The sequence below is a fragment of the Rousettus aegyptiacus genome, unplaced genomic scaffold (assembly GCF_014176215.1).
Source record: "Rousettus aegyptiacus isolate mRouAeg1 unplaced genomic scaffold, mRouAeg1.p scaffold_m13_p_12, whole genome shotgun sequence".
NCBI classification, from domain to species: Eukaryota; Metazoa; Chordata; class Mammalia; order Chiroptera; family Pteropodidae; genus Rousettus; species Rousettus aegyptiacus.
In genome coordinates this window covers 51,845,857-51,869,601 of record NW_023416287.1, presented here as the reverse complement: position 1 = coordinate 51,869,601, position 23,745 = coordinate 51,845,857, and the positions used below count along the sequence as shown (strand labels likewise).

Sequence of the window (23,745 nt, the reverse complement as noted above, 5' to 3'; positions counted from 1 at the left end):
GTAGAAATCAACTAGGACAGGATCTACTGTCCAATGGTAACTTGCTTTAAAAATTGAAAAGTAGTATAGCTATAAAACTATCCTTTTCTTTACTTATTACTTAAACTGTGGACCATTTATATCCTAAGTCTAATGATCAAAGAAATTACTTTTCTCAAAGGGAGATCACCCAAGGTCTTCACATGTTGCAAGAGTCTTCTAGGTCAGCTTCATTGGAATAAACGAATAGTGGTCATGTATGACATCAAGGAATTTATATACATTATCTATATATAAACATATATATATAGGTCCCAGGCCTGGCAGGTTCCAGGTCTGGCTGTGATCCAGGCTTTCAGCTAGTAATAGGAGGACCCCAGTTTTAGAATGTTACATTAGCATAGTGGGATGCCTGTGCCTAACATATGTAAACATGATTCAGCTTATTGTGCCACACGTGTGCGGCAGAATGCCACTATTGTTCTCTGACATATATAAAGCTCATGCAGTCCCCTAGGGAGCAGAAGCGCATTCTCCACAGAAGTGCGCTCCCGTGATGAAGTAGGTGCCTGCTATTTCATTCTCACGTCAGCCCCTTGTACATTCTGCCAACTAGGCATCTCACCACCCAAACCATCCCTTCTCCATCAGCTTAGTGCTGATACATGGTATAGTCAGCAGGATGAGGTGAGTACAGCTCCCAGTGCTCCGCACAGTCCCCAGGTGGAGGAGACCCAGGTGTAGGACATGTGGCCCCGGCCTCAAAGTGGAATCCTGTGGCCACGTATCTTGCTACGTGGATGTCCCCAGAGGATTGGAGTGGAATGAAGCCATGTCAGAGGACATGCAGAAAGCCCTGGAGATGTTGGAACCAAATGTCCCGACCGCACACCCGGAGGCAGCACGTCAGGTGGCCCGGATGTTCCTGGCGGTGCTGTGACAGGCCAACCTGGAGGTTCAGGACCAGGCTCAACAAGTACAGCAGCTACGACGCCAGGAAGAAGCACTGGAAAGGCCGCTGGCAGCAGCGGAATGCATGCTGCGGGGTCCTGATGAGTCACTGCCATCATCCCAGTCTGGGAGCCCTCCTGCGACACTGCTACAGGCACAGCTGGTGATATGGCAGCAGGTCGAAGTGCAACACCCATTGGGCCCAGGGTTGGGGCAAGCTGTTGGCACCCCGCAAACTAAAAACCACACCACCATAATCTAGTACACCCCCGTCAAACACCCGGACCTGGCGAAACAGGTACGACAGAGAAGCAGGGAGACGGTTCCAGGGTGGCTTTTGTGGCTGCAGGATGACGGGGCCAAAGATATTGAATTTTCTCTGGAAGAGATGGCTCGGCTGGCCTCTGTTACGACCCTCCGGCAGCGCCTCCAGAATGTGGTGCATACAGTGCAGGGCACAGGCAAACACTCTCTCATTAACTGGCTCATGTCCACTGTACGGACAATGCAGGCCGACCCAGGAGAGCTGCCAGAGACAAAGAGCAGATGGACCACGTACTTAAATCTAGTTCAGATAATTCAGGAAACGGGCATGCAACAGATGACGTTTCGCGCCCAGTATACTAGCCCCAATGAAGAACTATTTACCACCCATGTCAAGGACTTGATTGTGACTTCTGGCCTGGCCAGTACTTTTGGTACCATGGTGGCACAGCTGGCCCCTTGCGTGGATAGGCGGATCTATAAGGTGACAACCACTATGGCTAGGTTGGAGAATGTGGAAGTGAAACGCAAGGAGTGTTCCATCCGAGTGTGCGCAGTACCACCCGATGCACTCCCAGACCGGCCAGTGCACAGATGGAGACATGGCTGAAAGGGGGGGGGGGGGGTGGTGGAGCCGCCTCCAGCTCACTGGGCTGTGAGCCACAGGCAGATGCAGTTTGATCTCCTCCCGGCAGGGGTCGCTGCAGAAAAGATTGAGCAGCAACCAATTGAAGTGCTGCTGGTGCTGTGAAATCAGCTGCGCCCTGACCAGCAATTCACTCTGATTCCTAGGAAAGCCACAACCCATGAGGTGTGACTGGCCAGTTATCTCCCTGATGAAGGATTTGGCCAGGGCACTTGGTTGGCGGGGAGTCGAATAAGGTTACGTGGCCCCTGCATGCCACCATGCCGAACATCGCAGACATCATGGACGGGTTATCACATGAACTTGGACAATACCATTATGTGGTAGACTTGGCAAATGCCTTTTTCTCTATTGCCATAGCCCCAGAAAGTCCAGAATAGTTTGCTTTCACCTGGGAAGGGTGACAGCGGACATTCCTCCTTCCCCAGGGCTATCTGCACAGCCCTACCCTGTGCCATTGACTTGTGGCTCAAGATTTAGTCATATGGAAACGACCACCTGCAGTGCACTTGTATCATTACATTGATGATATATGCTAACCTGATTCTCTTACGGAACTAGAAGCAGCAGCAACCAGCCTGCGAGAAGCTCTAGCTGACTGGGGTTGGGAGTGAACGAGGACAAGGTTCAGGGACCTGGGTTCTCTGTTAAATTCTTGGGAGTTGTCTGGTCAGGTAAGACAAAAGTAATGCCAGAGGCAGTGATTGATAAGATATGGGCATAGCCCCGACTTGAGACTGTGAAGCCACTCCAAACCTACTTGGGAGTGCTGGGGTTTTGGAGAGTATTCATCACCCATTTGGCTTCCTTGATGCGACTCATGTGTTGTCTAGTGTGACAGGGGCCCAGTGGGATTGGACCCCCAAGATAGAAGAGGCCTTTAAGGCTACAAAGCAAGCCGTAGCACAAGCCCAAACTCTACATGTAGCAGATCCAGCCCTCCCATTCCTGCTTATGGTGTAGATGGATACGATGTAGGGTTTGGATGGGGCTTGTGGCAGAAGCACAGTTCCCGGAAGGTGACAATAGGCCTCTGGTCCCAATTGTGGAAAAGCACGAAAGTACGGTGTTCTCCGATAGAGAAGCAACTTGCTATCATATATGCAGCCCTTCTGGCCAGTGAGGCCATCACTGGACTTAATCCTGTAACCGTGCAGTCCACATACCCCATGGAGGGGTGGTTGCGGTCTTGGGTGAAGACCCAAGGGAATTGCACAGACCCCTACACTGACCAAGTCGGGGGCGTACCTAGAGCAATGGGCGCAGTTCTCTGTGAGCCCCATGTCATGTCAACTGCACTCCCTGTTTGGATCAGTACAGTTTCAGGCAGAGCTCCTGACGGAGGCTGCTGAGATGGGAGAAGTACTGAATCCTTATATAGAGGGTTGGGCTCCCATCCCTGAGGATGCCTGGTACACAAACAGCTCATACCATGGAACAGGTAGCAAAATGATGGGGGCTACAGTTGATGCGGTCACGAGTTGCTGTGTCACAATGCCCCTGGTGTGCTGAGCAGAACCCAGAGAGACAGCAGGTAAAAAGTAACCCAGGGTAGATGCCCCGCGGGGCTAAAGTACTCTAGCAACGGCAAGTGGATTGTGGGCCAGATCCTGTGCCACAACGTGTAGGGGTAGAGTGTGGGAGCCAGGCCTGGCTGATCCCAAGTCTGGCTGTGATCCAGGCTCGGGGCTAGGAATAGGACCCCGGATTCAGAATGTTACATTAGTGTAGTAGAGCACCTGTGCCTAAAATATGTACACATACTTCAGCTTATTGTATCACACATATGTGGCTGAAGGCTATATTGCACTCTGATATATGTGGAGCCATGCGGTCCCCTGGAGAGCAGAAAGGAGCACAAGAAGGGGAGCAGAAGTAGTGCGTACAATACCGCACTCCCGCCCAACAGAAGTGCGCTCCCCACGATAAAGTGTGTGCCTGCCGTTTCATTCTCATGTTGGCCCCTCATTTCATTTTCATGTCGGCCCCTTGTGCATTCTTCCAGCTGGGTGTCTCACCACCAAAACCTTCCCTTCTCAATTAGCTTGGCGCTGACAATATATATGTCACTTTATTTTTAATTACATGAAAGAAAAAACTAAATGGAAACTAAAGGAATTGATCAACTTTAAATAAATATTATCATAAGATATATTCTTATATACTCACTTAAGTTTAAGAAAAAGAATGATAAAATCGATTAAGAGGTTAGTATCCTTGAGGTTTTTTAACTAAGTCTTTCAATTTAAAATAGTATAATTTCTCTTTTCTCTAATAGATGAAGTCATGAGCTTGATGCCATTTCCCTTGCCTCACCTCCTGATTTTTGTTAGTTATATTTTTATATTCTCAAGATAGAACAATTTATATTCTTTACTTTAGCTTAACTTTCACAATTATGTAATATTCGCTTTATATTTAAGTGAAGGCACTGCTCTTCACCAGTCCTTTTGCTGCAGCAACCCTAATCCTAGATCCTTTATTTTGATTAATCTTTAAGTGGGCTGAAGTTCATCGTCAATTTTTTCAAGAAGAGCCCTTGAGTACTGGTAACCCTTGGTAATTTCTTTTATGCTTGCCTTTATGCTTGAGTGACATCTTTGCTAGTAAATGACTCACTCTCAGCCTACAAGTTTCAAAATTTTTTCTTTTATTCTGGAAGTACTGCCGTTGGGCATCTTGTATCCATTTCCCTAGACTATAATGAGGAGATTTTTAAATAGATGCTTCCTTTTTTTCTTTTTCTTTTTTTTTCCTCTTTTTTTTTTTTTTTTTTTTTTCATTTCTGCTAGAGGAGGGCGTCACTGCTGAGAGAAGTTCCTTTCCTATTTTGCCTATTTCTTCCCAACAGACATTACACTGCAGCCAGAAGACAATGAAAAAGTCACCCGGTCGTCTTTCCCCAGACCTGGGCCAGACCTGGGTCAGGATTCTGGGGCTGACCAGTATGGCTTCTGAGGAGCAGAGGAAAGAAAAGCTGAACATGTCATGCTGTTGTTAATCTTCCATTTTGTTCTCTCTGGAGTTTCCTGGGTTTTTTTGTTTTTTTGTTTTATTTTGTTTTGTTTTCTTAGTACTCACTTTTTGAGGAAAATGGATTGAACTTTTTCTATTGATGATTATTTTTGTTGGCCCTTTACTATTTTTGATTTCTTACTTAGAAAGGTATTCTATAAGGCAGTTTTATTCTTCCATCTTAATATAAATATTCCTAGAATTTATATTCTTAAACTCCTTAGCTAATTTATACACTCATGAAGTTCAAGATCAGTGATTTATGGATTCTTGTGCCCAATAATACTTGCTTTTTGCCATCCAGGATATATTTATCCTCTCTTTAACACATTGACTTCATCTGCAAAAGGAGAATAAGACCTTCCTGCTTGCACCTTATTGTGAGCAGTAGCATTGAGACAAATAAGATAATGTGAAGTCATATATTTCAGAAAGCTTTCTTATCCTCTAGAGAGATGATATTATTTTAGTTTCTAATCTCTCCTTACAAGAACTGAATGATTTGCTCAAACGTTTAGTCTTTACATCTATTTGGGTAGTAAAATGGCTAAATTAGTTACTAGATTTTTCAGAGACTTCATTCTCTACTGTTTTTTATTAGAACAGTTGTTACAGTGGATCAATTTTAAAATCCTTCTTTTGTATTATTTTATAGAGTCCTTAAAAATCTTGACAATATCCTGAATGGCATAAATTCAATAATTTTTTTAATGATTGATCTGTTTATTTATAACCTGAAATCCTACCATAAGGGAAGACTAAATGGCTAAAAAAGAGAAAAAAGGAAAAAAATAATGAAGGAAGCAATAAGTTGTTTTGTGTCTATTTATAATACTCTTCGTGCTGGATAGATGATTACAGAAAAGCCAAGTAACGTAAAAAATTTTTCCATTATTTGAACCCCAGAGACAAGCAAAATGAAAGATGAACAACTAAACACAAATTTGGAAGGCCCATGTATGCTTTACCATGTGGTAAACCAGGAAGATAAAGGACATGAAATAAGTGTGCCCACTAATTCCTAAAACCAAAAGCTGTGTGCTGGTTTATGATAATAGCCAGTGGAAGCCCTTAACCCTATGTCAAATGATGTTCTGTCAGCTCTTTAAGAATCCAGTAACTTCATACAGATGAGTGCATCTGTAAAAGTCTAACAGATGCACTCATTTTAAAACAGCTGAGCTTCCTTAGCTCAGCTGTTTTAAAATGGCACCTACCATTTTAAATAGGTAGGTACCAATATGGCACCTACCTATTAAGTGCAGGAGTTGCTTAACTTTTTTTTCTTCTTCCAAGAACTTCTCCATATTTCTGTTCCTCACTGTACACTTTCCATCTCAGAAAGATTATGAAAGACACTCAACTTTCCAGATCCACTTACCTTTACTTCCTGAGATCCAAAGGCCACTTCTTAGCACATGTCCTTTTCGGTTCAAGCCTCAGGAACCATTATCCACGGCTTTCCTCACAGTCACAGTGGAGGCCCATTAAAGGAGTGCTTTCCTGGGTCATAATATTTAGAGATTTGGAAAACAGCCTGGGGACGCTTCCTGGTGTCATACAAATGTAAGGTTCACATATAAAATGAACCATAACAGTAGGACATAGAAAACTTTGCTTAAAATGACAACATACTTCAAAGTTGGATATATTTTATTTACAAGTAACATTTAGATACCGAGGTTCATCAGATGTTTTCAAAGATCCCCAATGTGTCAGCACAGCACACAAGAGAGGAAAGATGATATGTTAGTGTGTTTCTACATATGTCAGCAAGATCCATTGCTGGTTATATCCAGACCTCTCAGTATACATAGTGCCAGATTACTTGCAAACTACAAGCATTGGAATTTTGTGTGTGTGTAGTTTCTCCTGGATAATTTCCCTTTATACCTTCATTCACGCTATCTATACTATGCAGTTATCACACATCAGTGATATGCCTTCAGATCAACTTAAATTCATTCTTTAGTTGTCATGAGTTCTGTTTAAAAAATTATGAATAAACCTTATTTAAATTTTAAGCCCTCTGCTCTCCCCTGCTGCCATTCTCCCTGTGAATTTATTCCATCTGTGCATTGTGTGAGCTAGTCTAGCTGAGATGATAAGAGATTATTTTCATTCATCTACTGTTATCAATAGTATCCATTCTGGAAAGTGTAACATATTGGAATCTTATAAGTATACCTTAATATTAGTCATACTTTAGATGTAAATACTTGGCTTTTTAAAAAACTATCAAATGTAGACATTGATACTCTCAAGCCAAAAGGTTTTTAACAAAGGTTAAATTCTTCTTCTGTCCCCAGTAGCATCAACTCAATAACAGTTGTGAAGCCCAGGAAATAGGACTCTCAAGACTCCAGAAAGATGTGCATTATCTACATAGGAATGAAACAGAAGTCATATATTGTTGCAATATAGATGGCTTTATTCATTCACACACATATATCTCAACTACATTCACGACACTGTCACTTTAATATTCCCATTGTATTTTCATGCTTTGGAGAGTTTGAAAAAAAAAGTTTTCCCATTTTAAGTGTTATTCATTCCTGATATGTATGATTTTCATAATCTCAAAAAAATAATTTTAATCTGTCAGTGGGTAAAAGGAAAGTTCTTAGTAGCGAGGTACTAGTGCAAATACATAGCCTGATGGCAACACAGCATTTATAAGGCCCCAGGGCTCCTTTCAAGGACACTGCATCCCAGAATCAGACCCTAGTTTAGCTCCAGGGTGGAATCTACAATTGTAGCTGCTCTTCGTGAGGCTGCTAAAGAACTGAGTTATGGAAAACTCATGCATATAGATATACTTGTCTTATTTTAATTTTGAGATGAAAAAAGAAATCCATAATATTTCCAAAGGATTTCTGCACAGAAAGTAAATACCAACTATCAAACAACTGAGAGTAAAAGACAGTTCTTGAGATGCTAAACTCCTCCTTTTTAAAAAAGTAATATAAATATATGCCTTGGTAAGATCCTCAGGGATTGGTCTTAGAATTCACCTTTGCTTAATTTGATCTTGGACCTGAACTCACTTTAGAAAAGCCTTCAGTTCCATATTTGAAGATGACTGAAACTCCATTTCTTCCTTTTGCAGCAAGTCTTTTAAATATATAATGAACACAGTACTGTACTCAGTATTTCAGCAAAAAGGACTGCTGGTTAAATTCACAGAAAGAATGCATAAAAGGCAGAAGTAAACGAACAAGACAGAATTATTTTTCTTAAAAAGAACTTTAAAAATAAATTGTGCTACAAACTACTTTTGCAATTACAGTGTTGTGTTTGGCCCCACTGTTTCAGAGGCACTGCATTAATATAAACAGACTCGTCTAACGCACTTTTTCAAAACAGTGCTTCTCAGCCAAGGGCTAGTGTGAAATCATTCTACTGCTAGGTGTCAATGACACTTTCGTTTGCTTCACTGGCAACATTTTGGCAACGCATCCTATACTAAGAGGAAGGCTAAGAGCCAAGCATATGACGGCAGCCAAATCCACTGTGTTACTTCTTTTCATGCTTCTTGGTCAATTCCCCCACACCCAACTGGAAGCTGCCCCGACTGTCACGGGCTCTCTCTTCCCTCCGCCGACTCTCCTGGGAGACTTGACGCACAGCCTGCAGGATGGCATTCTGCACAATCTGTCTGCTGGCATTCTGCAGCTTCACTTCTTCTGGCTCATTTCCGGGCTTCTCACCTAGCCGAAAATATGCAAGGGAGGTGAAAAGAACAATATTAATTTTGGGAACTGTGTGACAGGAAAGGGCAGGTAGGAAAGATGAAAGGGAAGGTGAAACTATAAGAACGTGCTAGAGTAGCTCAGTTTACTGTGAGGTGCCCTCTGCAGCACATACTGCTCTTGTCTCCTCTTCTTCCTTTCCAATAGAATCTCTGTTCGTTTGCCCCAGTAATGTGCCCAATTTATAGTCTCACCGTCCCAGAATTCTCTGCTGCTAGCCGTGGTCATGAGATATAGTCTTGGCCAAGGAGCACCTCTGGGAAAGTTTTTAGAAAGCAACAGACTCGTGCCCCCTTTGGCCTTCGGTACCTTTCCCTTCTCCCTCCATGTGATGCAGACACAATGCTTTTAGGTGCTGCAGCCACCTGACAATAGGCATGAAGAAGAACAGCAACATCCTGGATATAGTAGGGGAGAAAAAAAGGGTCTAGTTTTGAAGGCATCACTGAGCATCTGCACCAGCCTTGGACAGTGAACTTCTGGATTTCTTTACATGTGAGATAAATAAACTCATTTTTGTCTAATCCACCATTAGTCAGGTTTTATGTTGCTTGCAGCCAAATGTATGCCTAATAGATGGATATAAAGTCACTGGGGATCAAGAAGACTAGATTATTACTGAATCCATATTAAACTCAATCCTGCTCCTATAATAGTATCCCAAGGAACGAAGCCATTCATTTGTCAAAATCTGTCCTCCATGATCTAGAGCAGAGGTTGGCAAACTTTTTCTATAGAGGGTCAGATAGTCAATATTTTCGGCTATGGGTCATCTCATCTCTGTAACAACCCACTCAACTCTGCTGTTGTATCATGAAATCAGTTGTACACAATACATCAATGAATGCATATAGCTTGGTTCCAGTAACTATTTACGATAAACAAAAAAAACAAAACAAAATAGAAACAATAACAACAAAAAACATTAAAAAAAAACAAAACAAAACCAAAAAAACCACAGAAACGAAAACAGGCCGAAGGCCAGATTTGGCCCATGGGCCAGAGTTTATCAGTATCCCTGATCTAGAATGGTGTTAATTTTCTAATTAGATGGCAAGACAATCTACCCAACATTGATTCTTCCCCTTCTTCCTTAGTTAAAAACAAGACAAAACTTTGATTTTATTTGGTCTGCTACATAACTAGGTATTATTAAGTTCTAATTAATGGGTGGAAATTTGTTTAGTGAAAATTTTAGAAAAGATCTTTGAAAGGGAATAGGCAGATAAAGGCCATTTACCTTCTCTGAATTCTATTGCCTAAAACTCTGTTACAACAGTTGTCATTACAGGGGCTCCCACTAACCATGAGGGCACCTTTACAGTGGAAACCATTTAGAAGGAAAAGTTAGAAGGAGCTGGGGATCCCAATGACCAAGTAAGTGACTACCGTATTGGTCCTTGGCTGATCACCTCCAGGCCTCTTTCGTGTTAGAAAAAATAGATATATCTTATTTAAGGCAGTGTTATTTTGGATTTTTTTTTACTATGCAACCAATGTATCACTAACTCATGCACAACAGAATGATCATGAATCTAACATTTGTCTAAAGTGTGACTGCAAAAATTTTAAATTCCACCTGCTTATATTTCTAGTGACAGAATTGGCATCATTCCTTGTTCAAAATCATCTTTTCAGATATTTCCTCTATGTAAATACACTGTTACTATGAAAATATGTTTTAAGTTAGGGGAAGGGTGTTTTCACCAGGACTGATACATTTACAGCAGAATTTATATACCCATGAGAACAACATCACATAAGAGAATACTGAGTCATTCTAGAATACCAGACAGCCCTTATCCCTTTAGACATATAATTGCCATTTATTCAGCATTTGTATCATTAGTACATCTTCTGAGGGATTTACAATCTAACAAACAAGCCAAGATGAATCTATATTCAAAACTAAAAACAATACTCTCTGCCTTCCCCAATCCCCCAAAAAGGCAGGACAAAATGATAAACGTATACCAAACCCAGCACAGAAAGAGTCTAAAGCTATGGTGTGTAACAGACTAAAACTTTAAAAACTTTAAAGTGACAGAGAGGAATACTTTGAATATTATCTATAGAAAAAGAGCGAACAGTAATATTAAGAGACCTGAGGACATAACAATTAAAAATGTGTGTTTTTAAATACCTCAGAGCTGAGTTCAAGTTCTACCACGTATACCTGTGAGATCTTGGGCAAGTCACCTCACCTCTCTTAGCCTGCTTGCACATCTGTAAAGTGGGCAAGTAGCACATATTTTAGGATCATTGCTAGAGAAAAGAATGACATAACAACTGTTCAGTACTTAATGTCCACTATTGTGTTGGTTGAGATATATAGATTAGGCTATTATAGCAGAGAAACTCAAAACTTGAGCAGCTCCCTCAAGGGAGAGATATTTATTGCTCTCTCACACAACAGCGCAGAGGCACTCCAGTGTGTAGGTGACTGTGCCCCACCAGATTACCTAAGGACTCTGCTTCCTTCCACCTTATTGCTCTACCATTTCCTACTATATTGTCTTCAACTGCATAAGTGGAGCTGGTTAGCTGATATCTGGGGCTGGAATGTAGATAAAGAGAAAATAGAGGTCAAGCAATTCACATTTAAGAATTGTCACAGAAGTTGCAAACATCATTTGCTCACATTCTATTGAGGGAAACTGAGTCACATGTCTGCACCTAGCCACATAGGAGGCTAGGAAATATAATCTCAAGCCAGGCAGCTATATGCCCTACTAAAACTCAGGGAGGTTTTGATGCTAAAAGGAAATAATTAAGAATTTTTTAAAATTACTTCCATATAAAGACTAAGGTTCAATTGAAAAAGGAGAGTATGCACTTGGCAGCAGTTCGAATGTGATCCTCAGGGAGCTCTTCATGCTGCTGGACAACACAAGTGTGTGGAAAAGCCAAAAAAAGTTCGAAGCATCCATGTTTGCTCCAGGAAAGAGTATTTTAGCCAAACCAGATATGTGTTAACTATAAAATATCCCTGCAGCACAGCTATTTTCCTGTCTTTGAATGGAGAAGAGAAGAATCTGGGGACAAGAGTAAGCTGATTCCTTAATAATAGAGAGAGAAAAAAAAAAGAAAATCTACACTATATTTAGCTGTGACCTTATATTTGAGTTAAACTGTCATGTCTTTCTTCATTCATTATGAAGATAAATTGATTAAAAAGTCAAAGGCAGTCTGTACTAAGCTGTGTCAGGAAGATCTCTTTGGTGACTTTCAAGGTTGGTTTAACCCTCACTGTTCTCATTACCACTTTGCTCTGGGTCACGAATATTTTTATGTAGTGGAGGGTGTGGGACAAAAAGAGTGGCAAGTAGCTAGAACAGAGAAAGGGTGGAGTGAAGATGAGGGTAAAAGCCACCCAGTGCACTTAGACAATAAAAGCAAAACAAAAAGTTATACACAGAACCACAAAAGACCCACTAATATGCAAAGCAATCCCAAGAAAAAAGAATAAAGCAGGAGGCATCACACTTGCTGGTTTCAAGCTATGTGATAAAGCTACAGTAATCAAAACAGTATGGTACTAGCAAAAAAGCAGACACATAGACACATGAAACAAAATCAAGAGCCCAGAAATAAACTGAAGCATATACACTCAACTAACACTTAACAAAGGATCCAAGGACACCGGATGGAGAAAAGACCGTCTCTCTAATAAATGGCGCTGGGAAAATTGGATATACATATGTAAAAGAACGAAACTGAACTCATATCTTATACCACTTACAAAAATTAACATAAAACAGATTAAAGACTTAACTATTAGGCCTGAAACCATAAAACTCCTAAAAGAAAACATAGGAAAGAAGCTACCTGACAATGGTCTTGGCAACAAATTTTTAGATATGACATGTAAAGTACAAGAAACAAAATCAAAAATAAATGAGACCACATCAAAATTAAATGCTTCTTCATGGTAAAAGGAATGATTGACAAAATAAAGGAAAACCTACAGAATGGTGGAAATATTTGTAAATCATATATGTGAAAAGGTTTAATACCCAAAATACATAAAGAACTTATATAACTCAACAACAGAAAAACAAATAATCCAATTTCCACTATGGAAAACAGTATGGATTTTCCCCTAAAAAGCAAAAATAGAACTACCAAATGATCCATCAATTCCATCATGAGTATATATTGAGGGAAACAAAATAACTATCTTGAACAGATATCTACACCCCCATGTTCATTGCAGTATTATTTACAATAGTCAAGACATGGAGATAACTTAAGTGTCCATTGATAGATGAATAAATAAAGAAAAACATGATATAAAATATACAATGAAATACTATTCAGCCATAAAAAGAAGAGAATTCTGCCATTTGAAACAACATGGATGGACCTTAAGGACATTATGCTAACTGAAATAAGTCAAGCAGAAAAAGACAAATACTGTGTGATCTCACTTAAATGTAAAATCTAAACAAAGAAAGTCAGAGAAAAAGAGATAAGATTTGTGGTTGCCAGGGGTGGGTAACAGGAAATAGGGGAATTGGATGTAGGAGATCAAAAGGTGCAAACTTCCAGTTTTGAGATAAGGCCTGGGAATGTATGTACAGCATGGTGACTACAGTTAACGCTGCTGTACAGCATATTTAAAAGTTGCTAAGGGAGTAATTCACAAAAGTTCACATTACTAATTTTTTTCTTAATTTTTTTTTCTTGTATCTATATGAAATACTGGATGTTAACTAAAATTACTGTAGTAATCATTTCACAATGTACCTAAGTCAAGGCACTCAATTATATACTCTAAACTTTTACAGTGATGCATGTCAATTATATCTCAATAAGACTGAAATAAAAGTTTTTTTGTAAACTATTGCTACATACCATAGGTTAGGTTCTTTGGAATGTAAAAAAAAAAAAGGTACTCTTAAGGTTATTTTTGGAGGGTGACGGTTGCTATGTGGATACATGTGTCATAGCTAGACATCATGGAAATATCTGGCAAAGTCTCACATTACAATTTAGAAACTGGAATAATCCAATACAGTTCCAGTAATTGGATTATGTAGATAGTTCTCTACCATTAGAGCTTCAACTTTCCCTCAGCTGCTTCCATCTAACAACTCTCCCTTCCTTCTGGAGTCTCCCCAGCTTCAAGATATATACCTACCCTTGTTTCTACTTATTCATGACTTGTAGTGCTTCATGATTTCATATACTGCCTTCTCTCTGGGGACATTTCAGCTAAGGTTCTGCTTGCAACTGCCTGATTCTTGCCATATTTTCAATTGAAATTCCTGAGAGAGAAGCTGAAAGACTCAGCATACCCCCATTATCCCTGAAAAAAAACCATTTTTATGCCAGGTCACCTCTTAGGCCAGCCATAGAGTAAATGACTGTGGCTCATTACAGTCCAGTCAGCTGTGGCCTGAGAGGTTGGCTCAAGAAGTAAGAATGCAGCTACTTAAGAGAAAAAAACCACCAAGGCCCCCTGTCTTGGCAAGTCACCACGGACAGAGGAAGCATTCACAGGATTGGCTTCACCCACCAGAATAACCAACTGGTGCTCCATTTGAAATGCTATTCATTTGAAAGGAAAGGGTATTTTATCTCCCCTTCCTGGTGGGGAAGTACAATACAGCCCAACAGAAGGCAGCCACAGAAATCCTGAGTCTTGCCATTTATATATATGCACTCATTTATTTGAAATTAATAAATCATCTACATGTTGTAGGTAGCCAATTGCTTTTTTTTAGGTGATGCAAATGTCCTCTAGCCTAATTAGCATTTACAAGATCATTTTGCTATTTCGCAAAAGATGAATCGATTTAATTCACTTTAAACTTGAAATGCCCAATATAAGTACATCGACGTCATGAATGTGATGTAACTAAATTTGTATCCAGTGTCTTTCCACCTTCAATCATTACCTGCCTCCTGCCCCCTGCCCCTTGACATATGCACATATTCGGGCAACCCTGGAGTCACGATTTCCTGTGATATCCAGCCCGCTCCATGGGGGCCAGCCTTCCACAGACTTCCCGGAGCTCCATACTCTCCTCCCTCACCTCAGAGCTTACGGTTCCACACGTCAATCTCACCTACCCCAGTGGAAGGTGTCTGAGGAACTCAATTGCCATATGGTTAATAATTTGTCTTAATTCCTAATTTATACCCACTAAAATCATATTTCTAATGACCATAGGAAGGTCCTCCTGATAAAAATTTACTTTAGTATTTTTCCCCCTAAGAACCAAAGTGCCATTTGCCTCTATTACATTAACTCTATAATATTCCAGGGAGGTGTATTTTAGAAAAGATCAGTGTTCCCATTTTAAGGCAGAATTCGATTAGTGATTTCCCCTCGATCTCATTGAGAGTGTGGCGGAGGTCGCATCATAAGCAATATAATTATCTCTTGTCTTTCCACACTGGGTCACTATGTATGCACATTACAGAATTCCCTATTAGGGTAGGATAGGGTTCTGCCTGCATTGCCTGTCCATTCTCTCTAACACACAGTGCTGCTGATAGTGTCCATAAAGCATATTTTTATCTTACTCTTTGACTGCTTGAGACTATAAAGACAGTATTATCATTCATCAATGACTAGCCTACGGAAGGAACGCAGAGAACAAGAACTAATTCTGCTACCCTTATTAATGGAATGATAGTCTATTTTCCAGCTCTGTAACGACAGGAATTTTTCATGAAGGACCAGATGTTAGATCTCACTTATTTATGCCAACTGCTAATGAAGCTGTCCTGGTTGCCCTGCTTTGCCCCTGAGCAAGCTAAAGTTATGTGCCTTCCCAGCAACAGAAAGTCATAGTCTCTTGAGTGTCCAGTTTGTGGCTAAAGCCACCAAGTCATGCTGTGCCCCCATGTATCATAACCAAATCAGAAGCAGCATTTTAGGGTTTCCAAAACGTGGATTTGAAATACTGAAGGCAAAACAGATATAGAACACTTTTGAGTTACATTTGAGTGATGTCCCACTATTACCACCACCCTTAATGAATCAGGTACAGGGCACTAAGAGTTACCTCTGACTCTGCCTACAATGGCCAGGCCCATCATTTCAGAGTGCAGTAAGCTACATTCATAAACTATATGGAGTTCTTTATTAAAATGTCCTATAGAACAATGTGAAATGAACTAGAAAGATATTTATTGAGCATCTGTATGCAAGGTACTATAGAGAGTTACATAGGCCACCAGGTCAAAGTGTATCATTCATTCATGCATTCATTCATAAAAGATTTACAGAGCACTTACTATATGACAACCACTAGGCTAGGTATTAGAGATTAAAATGTTGGGCAACACAGTCACGGATCCTGCCTTATTGGAGCTTACAATCTAATGGAAGCGAGGTGCTAACCAAATAATCAAACAAGTTTATAATTTTGAGCTGTGGCACATGCCATGAAGGCAGCACAGGGAGCACATTTCAAGGAGAACTGATCTCGTGTGGGGGTCAGGGAAGGGTCTAGGACAGGAGACTTAAGGGTTACTGAGGCATTAATCAATAAAAGGAAGGTGGTGGGAGCAGGAAAGGAAGAACATGTCAGGCAGGAAGGCCAAACCCAGAGTGGAAAGTTCCTGAAATGTGCAGGAGCAGGGTCTTGTAGGAAACTGAAGGCAATTCCTGCCTGAGTGGCTGGGTGCCCACTGGGTGAGGGGGAGACTGGAGGTGAAAAGTCGGCTAGCCCACAAGGTGCAGGGCCTGGGAGGCTGGGAGGTGCTGGGTCTTTTTCCAAGAGTATTTCTGCAGTGTATCATCAAATCTGTGTCGCGTAGGGTGACTGAAGAAATCTGAGGAGAGTTATGTAATCAAGGTGGGTACATGGAGGATTTGGAGCAAGCCTTGAAAGACAGATAGAATTTGGAAATGCCAAAGGGAAAAGATAGAAAATTCTTTCTGTAGCCTCGTGGCGGGGAGGGGAGGGCAGTGGGCAGGACAGACATGTGGCACACTGACCTACAGTGTCCTAGAAAGCTTTTACCTTGTAGAGCTATTTTAGTACTTTAGAACATCATTTGACTTTTACTATATTACTGGGCTGCAATGTATTATTTTTAGGAAAGCTGTAAGGAATAGTCCCAACAAAACTTGAAAAGGAAAAGACAATTTTAATTTAGAAATCAAATGAGTATTTTGGTCAAGAAGAACAAAGGTAATTTATAAAAGGACAACAAATAGGGAAGACCCGATTCAGTAGCTTAAACCATGCACAAGATAAAAAGATGCAATTGAAAGACGAAGTAAACATGTATGTGTGATGGTGATGACAATATAACACGGCATACTGTTTCACAACAAACTGTTTTTGTAAGTAGAAAGAGTACATTCTAAAATAATGATAAAAAGTATAGAATGGTAAATACGTAAATCAGTAACAGCCATTTATTATCAAGTATTATGTACTGAACATAATTGCATATGCTATACTTTTATACAATTGGCATTGCAGTAGGTTTGTTTACAGCAGCATCATCACAAATACGTGATGTGTTGCACTATGTTATGACTACAATGTCACTAGCCGATAGGAATTTTTCAGCTCCACTATAATCTTATGGGAACATTGTTGTATATGCAGTTTTTCATCTGTCATCTACCAAAATGTCATTATACGGCACATGGTTGTAACCAAGAAAGTGTGATACTGATATAGAGATAGAAAAGCTGACCAATAAAATAAAATGAAGGGTCCATAAACAGGGTCTTACGCTTATGTGATCACCTGATTCATGAAAACCATGACAGTGTAGTGCAGTGAGGGGAAAAAATGGTATTTTTAAGCAATGAGATTGGGCCAAGTACTTATTCACAAAAAAAAATAAGGAACTTTGACTACCTTGCACTTCACATCAAAAATCAATTCCAGGTGGATTTCACATCTATATTTGAAAAGTAAAACAATCTGGAGCCCAGAGGCTTTTTAGGGCAGTGAAATTACTCTGTATGATATTATAATGGTAGATACAAGTCATTATACATTTGCCCAAACCCACAGAATGAACAGAACTAAGAATAAACCCTAATGTAAACTATGAACTTTAGGTAACAAATGTATCGCTCTGGTGGGGGATGTTGATTATGAAGGAAGCTGTACTTATGTGGTGGCAGGCGGGGGAAAGATATGGGAAATCTCTGTACCTTCCCCTTAATTTTGCTGTAAGCCCAAAATTGCTCTAAAAGAAAAAAGCTCTTTAAAAGTCTATCAAGCTTTTAAAAGAAAATATAAAAGAATATCTTTATGACCTGGGAGTAGGCAAAGATTTCTTAAACGAGACACAAAAAACAACCACCATAAAGGAAAAAAATGATACATCAGGCTACATTAAACTAAATGGCCTTTGTCATGGGAACACACACACACACACACACACACACACACACACAGAGGCTTTTCATTTGAGGACGTTGAGGCAGGGGAAATGCCATCTTAAAAATGTTCTATTTAATTTCCTGAACTTTGGATAAAAATATAATTCAATTAAGACTGGGTTATGAATTTAGAGAGACCCCAAAAGGCTATTTTGACCACTACAGATTTCTGCAAAATTCAACTACAGGTTTTTCTCCTTTCACCCGGACAAATTCAGGAAATCAAACTCCTCCCCAGTTCCTAGTTTCTTGCTGTCAGAAGCTGTTCCAAAATTTTCATAAAGAAAATTTAGGGATGGCAACCCAGAGGAAAGGGAAAACCAAGAATTTGATCCAAAGCAAGGGTGTACATTGCACTTTAGGCAGAAATGATAAAATGCCCAGGGGTTGGGATGAAGGAGATGGGGCCGGGCCACCCTTTGTGACAGCCATTACCGCAGTCTCCTCACCTTCCCTAACCAGCTCATTTCTCCAGAGTGTCTGTGTCACCCAGTGCCCATCCTTCCCTTCCAGAAGTATCAAACAAACCCAGCAGGCCCACACCGTCCGCTCCTTCGTTTCTGCCCAGGGATACGCCAGAAAGGGAGAGTAGGTAGGGGCAGCACATCCCAGACCGACATTCTGGAAATCCGGTAGTCAAGTATTTAGGCGACAGAAAAAGTAGGCACCATGTGAGCCTGTGTATTAAAGAAAGTGACAATACTAGACTTAAAAAGAAAGCAGAAGAAATCTTGGGACCCTCGGGATCACATACTCACTTCCCACCCTCAGAATCCGCTCTTCGCCCTCACACACTAACTACCTCCACCCTCAGAGGCTCAGCGGCCAGTCCACCCCTGTCCCAGCGGCTCCACTGCACGTTCTGCAGCCTCTGCTGCCCCTTAGTGGCCACTCCTGGGGTTGCCTCAGACTCAGGGACCCGCTGTCCTTTGGCAGGGAGCCCTCTGCCCTTGTTCCTGGGTAGCGCTCAAGCAAGGACGTTGCAATGCGCAAATGTGTGTGTTAGTGTAGGGGAAATCTTTGACTCATGAGACAAGAATGTGGTTTTATTTTATCAAACGCCGTAGAATAACTAGCACATCATGGTGCTTTCTGACCACAAAAAAATCATGCAAGGCCATTTACAGATTTGTCCTCCCAAGAGCTCTAGAGCAGCTGAAAATAGTGTAGAGGTTTCCTATCTTGATTCAGATGAAAATTACTTGACCGAATTACCAGATCGCTTAAATATTTAAAAGATTCCAAATTCCTAGGCAAAACTAGCCACACGCTCTCCCTTCCTACTCACTTTGGAAAGTGAGAAAGGGAGGAACAGACTGGAGAGGAACTGATGTTAGCTCTCTGAGTGATTTTTTTTTTAAAGGAATCCTTTAAAAAACAAAAAAGCCCTCTCACACTGTCCTCCCTAAAATAAACAGCATAATCCTCACAATCACTATTTTTCTGCTATAGAATGATTTAAATTCCCAGTTGTGACAAGTCATCAGAAAATGCATGTCTAGAATTTAACTAAACAATCTCTCAAAAGTAATTCTTCATCCCTGGAGGATATGAGTACATAGCAAGACTTAGGAGGAGAACCAGAGGAAGATTATGCTCTAACGTGATGTAAAATCTTTTCTACTCTCCTTGAATTAGCAGCTCCCAACTTTTTGAAGACAATGTCTTTGCAATGTCAAAATATTTCACATATGACAAAAAGAGGCTATGAATTGAGTAATGCGTTTAGATGAATTTGAATGATATTAATCACAACAGCCTCCATATACATGTGAAAATTGCAGGAGTTATGTGAAACTATATTCCAACCACGGATGTGTGCTGCAAAGTTGACATCCCTGTCATTTGAAACAGCTTGATCACTCCCGGGGTCTTTCTTTCTCCTGCACCAGCTGGAGACATAGGAGCAATTAAAAGCAAGCAAACGTCTTAAACTAATTCCTAATAATGAAACGCAAGTAGCAGCCAGGGCACAGAAGTAGAACCTTCCGCCAGCTATTCTCCAATTCTGCCCTCTCCTAGTCATTCATGAAACATTTATTAAATGTCTAAATGTGCCAGGTTTGCACAAGACAAGCCAAATTTTCACCTTCGGGAAGGATTGATGCCTAAGATTTCTCACAGTTTTAGATACCACGAAATATTTTAAGACTTTAAAAGATTGACAGAGATAAAGAATCAATTCTCTCAATTTTTCAAGTGGAAAAATGGTAGTCCAAATTTTATGTGGAGTCACTCACTTGAGGACCTACTCTGTGAGTCCCAGAGCTGGCCTGGAACTGTGCGCTCTGGAGTCCCTTCCATGGGGCACTACTACCTCACCTTCAAGAAGGCGAGGAGTTGGCAGCTAATAATAGAACCCTTAGCTATTATTAGAGCCCTTCTATTATTAGCTGCACAAAATGGAAAACACGTAAATGTATGCCCTCGCTCACTTCCTAAATGTTTTTACCATATCAAGTCACAGTCTTGTTATTACATCTTTTATTTGTTCTTCCACTTGTTCCTCTGACAGCAGTCAGAGTAACCTTTTTAAATGGAAATGCAAGATGTCACTCAATGGCTTAAAGCCTTCCTTGGCCTCCTATTGCAGTTGGAATGAAAGCTTAACCTCTCACCATGGCCCTCAGGACCCTGCTGACCAAGTTCATGTCTTGTCTCTCACCTCATGCCCTTTCTCCTTCTCTTACTTGGCCTTGTATTCAATGCATCACAAATAAGATCTAGTTTTAAATGTACGAATAGCCTGATATCAATTACTGTGTGTTAGTCTGTTCAGGCTACCAAACAGGCTGAGTGGCTTATGCATCAAGTATTTATTTCTCATACTGAGTGGCGTACACATCAAATAATTATTTCTTACAGTTCTGGAGGCTGGATGTCCAATATCAAGGTGTTGACAGATTTTGGGTCTGGTGGAGGCCTGATTCCTGGTTAATAGATGATTGTCTTCTCGTCATATTGTCACATGGTACGTCACATGGTAGAACAATTAAGAGATCTCTCTGGGGTCCCTTTTATAAGGACACTAACCCCATTCATGAGGCCTTCATCTTCATGACCTACTCACCTTCCAAATTCCCCACCTCATACTAAAATCAGCTTGGAGGTTAGGATTTTAACATATGAATTTTGAGAAGACACAAATTTTCAGTCCATAGCATTGTAGGACCTTGGGCAAGTAAGGTTCATCTATAAAACTGGTACAATAACACCACCTCCCTAATAACATTATGAAGATTAAATAAGTGTATATTTGTAAAGTGCTTAGAACTGTGACTTAAAGTGAGCAGTACCTAAATGTCTATTAAACTAATAAAAATAAAAAGAGTTTGGGTCTACATGGATTCCACACAGTCTTTGCTAAAATTCAAAACCTTTGTGTGGGGCATTTCACAACTTGCAGCCACACTGCATTTAGCTTTCTGACTTTAGTACTGAGAAGAAAAGCCTTACATATGTAACACCTCTTTGAAAGTCTCGCATCAAGAGGGAATGAATGTACAGCTGTCAGAAATGAAACTAACATGTCCTATCTGCCAATTTCAGCACAGCCTGTGCTTATTATCCATCTTTCCTCACTAGAGCTTCAGCTCCCAAGGCATGACCCCACTCTGTCCCCAGGACCTAGCACAGCACTGGCTCACAGTGGACACTCAGTATTTGTTCAACTAATGATTGCTGCATTGGCTTTCCAGTTTCCATTTTCCAATTTGTTCTTTCTTTCCCTCTCTCTCTGCTCCCGTTGGTTTCCTGCTCTTGGCCTCCTTTGCCACATTTTGCTGCTTCGCTGCAATTAGAGTTCAAGCACAGGAGGAAGCAGCTGAGGAGATGCTCTTTTGGCACCAGCTCAGACTCTATGCATGAAAAGCAGTGCAGAAGCACAATACAGTAAGAATATCAGAGAGGCTGTTCCAAATTTCTAGGTCATGTGTAACTAGGCCAATTACCATTTTTGAAATTTTGCACTAAGTTCATATCTCTTACTTCCTATCTTCCCGGTTTTCTCCATTCTGTCTTCCTTTTGCCTCCCTATCAACCCCTCTAATGGTCAGTTCTTAGCTCCCTCCATTTGGTTTCAAATACTTTTCAGAACAAGGCAGTGTGAAAACAAGCTCCCTTCAATTAAGTCCAGTAATATTCCTGGGTGATTTTGTTCCATTGGCCAACCATTTGCCATGGAAATGCACTCCACACATTTATAAACTCCCTGAACTCTGCACAAATGATATATTATGAATCAGTTTTCACCAGCTCTCAGAGGCCATCAGGGGCTATGCTGAGCAAGCCCCTGTCCTAGAGGCTCTGACTGTGACTCCTATCTCTGGGCCATTCTGCATAGTCCTCAGCTTTCTCACATAATACACATACAAATATTTGATTAATTTTTTGAAACACAAGAATGGGAAGACAAGTCACCATTCCTTCATCTACAAATTGTACAAAGAAATATAAAACTTCATCTTCAACCATGCATTTCCTTGGGCAAAATTCTAGTATATGTGGCTTTTCTTTCATTATACCTTTTTTATATAACCATGAGAATCTTGGCTTCCTTTACTGTGTTGGGGTTAATTAGAAAAAGGGAACAGGTGGCTGGAAATAGAAAAGGAAGTTAAGAACGAGATCAGATTTTTTTTTTTTAGTGATATTTCAGAAGGCAAAAGAAGCCGAAGGAAAATTAACCCAGATTTAGAAGTGTTTGTTAGAGCTATGTGACAGGAGGCTAATTTCATGTCTCGCCCTGTGTCTCAAGGAGCTTTGTCTGGCAGCATCAAAACTACAAGACAGAGCAAAGCAAATCAACTGAGCATTTGCTCTAAGAATCAGATATTGGAAAAAGAAATAAGGGAGGGAGAGAGAGATGGAGGCAGGGAGGAAGAGAGAATATCTGAGGATACAGATTAAAATTAAATTACATCTATCTACTTAACATTGTAGATAGTACCTTTAAAAGTTTCTAGCAAGCAAGCTACAAAAATAGTTTATAGAAATTAATTATAGAAGACATATTATAACCAGTTTAAGATGCAAAGGTTTACATTGATAGACTCTCTAAAATGACAGGTGGATCTCATCTCCTGGTCTCCTGTATAAGGATTCAGAGCAATCTAGATGACACCTCTGCTCTGATTTCTCTCTCTGTCCTTGCTCTGGTGGGTTGAGCCTACCAGAGAAGATAAATGATACATGGAGTCATTCAAACATTTACCAAGTGTCTATTATGTACAGACAGTGTGCTAGGCATTAGGGATATTTACATAATCCATATTTCCTGGTCCTCGAGATGTTCACAGAAGACACAAGATATACTCCAGCTTTATGAGCAAGCCTCTTAATCCCCTTACCAAGTTTAACTCATTTTTTCCAATAACAGTGGTGAGGCCTTCCCAGGTATACCTCATAGGATAACTATGAGGATAAAAATTTATAAGAAATATTCAAATGTTATGAAAAGTTGAATTTGATATATACATCATATGTATGTATATATACACATACATACATACATGTGTGTGTGTGCGTGTGTGTATATACACACACATATAAAGGCTGATGGGCTTCTTTTATTTTGCCATGCATTCAGAATTCTCATTTTGCACACATTTCTTTTTAGAAAGATCTAAAATCAGCACTACTAGGGCTATAAAGAGAAAAGGGCTTGCCCCATCATGGCACAAGTGATAGGAAGCAGAGAACAAAGGGAAAGTGATAAAGAGGATGACCTGTGTAGGAAAGGTCAGATCTTTGTAACAGGCCTCAGGCAG

The 23,745-nt window shown here is 40.4% G+C and overlaps 1 protein-coding gene across 3 annotated transcripts in view; it reads right to left on the bottom strand.

The window, feature by feature from the left end:
• Positions 1-7,286: 7,286 nt before the first annotated feature.
• The window catches only part of AKAIN1 (A-kinase anchor inhibitor 1), a 75,610-nt gene continuing 59,151 nt past the window's right edge, over positions 7,287-23,745 (bottom strand). The window contains exon 2 of one of the 3 annotated variants that reach the window (XM_016120980.2): positions 7,287-8,565. In XM_016120980.2, coding sequence (XP_015976466.2) covers positions 8,372-8,565 — 194 coding nt within the window. In that variant the 3' untranslated portion in view covers positions 7,287-8,371. The remainder of the gene's footprint in view (positions 8,566-23,745) is intronic. The other 2 variants (XR_004953674.1, XR_004953673.1) reach the window with 2 other exon arrangements.